General features: G+C 41.4%; 1 protein-coding gene across 1 annotated transcript in view; it reads right to left on the minus strand.

Moving 5' to 3' along the window:
- The window catches only part of CD109 (CD109 molecule), a 116,297-nt gene that overhangs the window by 29,343 nt on the left and 84,480 nt on the right, over positions 1-2,474 (minus strand). Inside the window, exons 20-21 of the mRNA XM_023517277.1 lie at positions 2,039-2,257; positions 873-1,017 (exon numbers count right to left, since the gene is read on the minus strand). Of these exons, the coding sequence (XP_023373045.1) occupies positions 873-1,017; positions 2,039-2,257 (364 nt within the window). The remainder of the gene's footprint in view (positions 1-872; positions 1,018-2,038; positions 2,258-2,474) is intronic.

Genomic DNA, 2,474 nt, shown 5'->3' on the forward strand with positions numbered 1-2,474 from the left:
CCCGCCACAACGCCTGGCCATTTTTTGGTTGCAGCCATCATTGTCATTTGGCAGGCCTGGGCTGGGGATTCGAACTCACCACCTTAGGTGTATGTGGCTGGCGCCTTAGCCACTTGAGCCACAGGTGCCGAGCCGACACCACCATTCTTACATGGGCAAGAAACGTTTCCTTATCAGCATCCTTCACATAAACATCACTTTATTCTGATGTCTTACTGATATACTACAAGTACGTGAGAAATGATTATCTTTTTTAAAAAGTGGGAATTGCAGTGTTTCTCAGTGTTTTCTATTTAGCAATAACAAAGTACAACTACCAAGTATAAGTATTTCCAAGGACTCTCAGGATCAAAAAGGATTAAGGATAGTCTTCAAAGTTACTCATCCAAAATTAAACGAAACACATGCTTAAGAAACTGTCCCTGCAGCCACAGAGTAGTGAGGCCTTGCTGCTCCAAGTGTGGTCTGCAAAGTGCTAATGAGGGCATCGCTGTCCACAGGGAACTTGTCAGAAATGCAGACCCTCAGGCCCCCCGCCCAGACCTACTAAACTGTGATTTGCTTCTAAACAACAAGATCCCCTCGTGAGTCATAGGTACTCTGAAGGCCGAGATGCACTGACCTAGAATACATAATTTGCTGGCTTTATATTGTATTCAGTCGTCAGGACCAACTAAAAACTTCTGCACTCTTGTCTCATGGGACTAATTAAGAGAATACATCTATAAATAAGCGAACAATATATACGAAGGCTGTCTGGAAAGTGGCATACATGGCTGGATTACTTTCCAGACAACCCTTGTATCACGTAACCGAGAAATAACACTTACACGAATAAGCCGGTAGATGCCAGTAACATATTCTTTCCTTACCGATTGCGGTGATCTGAACTCTCTCGCTGCCAGACACTGTATCCGGAGGAAATGAGAAGCTCAAAGTTTTCATGGTACTTTGCAGCTTGTTGTCAGTTAAGTCTAATAAGACGGATTGTGAATATGATTTTTCTATTCCTTCAGCCTGTTGGAAAAAAAAGTGACACCAGGAGCGTGCTTGATACTCATCGGTCTGCAGAGAACAGTAGGTGGACACGAAGGCGTGCGCCCGACCTGCTGCGTCTGTGGTCTGTGTATGCCGAGATAAATTCCTACCACTTCTTCTTTTGGGTCTCCTTTTTGAGTATTTTATTTGAACAAAGTAATACGAACATTTATTTCACAGAATGAGTTTTTCCTGTCCGTTTACATTATCACAAACTGCCACAACTTTGATTACTTTTTCCCACTGTGAGATTTTCTCCCTAAATACAGTAGCCTGCCTTAACGGGAGTGTGATTGTCAACAGGATTTGAACTTAGCTGGCACTGCTTCCGTGGAACTAAAGTAAATCTGATGATGTACTTCAGTGCCTGCTATTCCTTGATTCTTACTTCAGATCTGTTAGTAAGTGTTTACTTTCCAGTTAAATTAGACAAAACAAACACCTCATGGAATGACAATGAAAACCATAAACGTAAAAAATGTAAAAATGCAAAAAAATTCATCTGAGGTAGAATTCCTATTATTATCCAAAAACAGGGATTAAACACCTTGACCGAAGTCATACTTGGCAGAGCTGGGATTCAAACCCTGGGCATAAGTGCTCAGGGATGGGGTTGTACAGAATGTCTTCTCTGAAAAAAAATCAACAAAATCTCTTCTACCTCCACCGAGAAATTTTAATATTCTAAATACATATCAATTTGCGATTTAATAAGATCCAATATAACATTGTTTGTAGATGTCAATGAAAGTAAAGGAGATTTTATTGTCTTTATCATCAGACTGATTAAATTGAAAGAGGAAACTGACAATTATTTCTAAAACATCCATGTCATATATTTTGACATACAGGTGAGAAAGCATTCGGCATTGGCAGGAGGGCGGGGGAGACGACCTACTTACTAGATCTGCCAATAATGTAACCGAGAAATAAAAAACACCTGCTGTTGCCTTTCAATTACGTATTTCCATCTCGTTTATTTAAGACTTCAAATCTTTACCTTGACTAAAATCTTCTGGGTGAGCGCATCAGAAGCTGTGGGTGAAACGGCTGTGACTGTGATGGGGATCTCTCCCAGGTGCCTAGGCTTGATGGGGAACAGAACGGTGGCCCCATCCTCACTGGGAACCCCAATGGTCTGCTGATGCCCCGAGGCATTCACTTCATTCGAAGTCATTAGAATATCGAATTTGTCACTTTCCTCAATGTTTACCTTAACCTGGAGGAAACACACAGCGAAGGCTTTACATAACAAACGCCCTTCGGGAAAGTGTCGCTTTATCACCACCTATTACATCTGTGAGGTTCAAGATTACCTAGAAAAAAAAAAATTATTTCTTTCCTACGCTTTCTCCCTCTACTTCAAAATGTGGGGAAAGGACACTCTTCAGCTCCACTTCTGGTCTTCCACTGACACTCAATTCTTTCATCATCTG

This window comes from Otolemur garnettii, unplaced genomic scaffold (genome assembly GCF_000181295.1).
Source record: "Otolemur garnettii isolate 467f Iridium unplaced genomic scaffold, OtoGar3 scaffold00107, whole genome shotgun sequence".
NCBI lineage: Eukaryota > Metazoa > Chordata > Mammalia > Primates > Galagidae > Otolemur > Otolemur garnettii.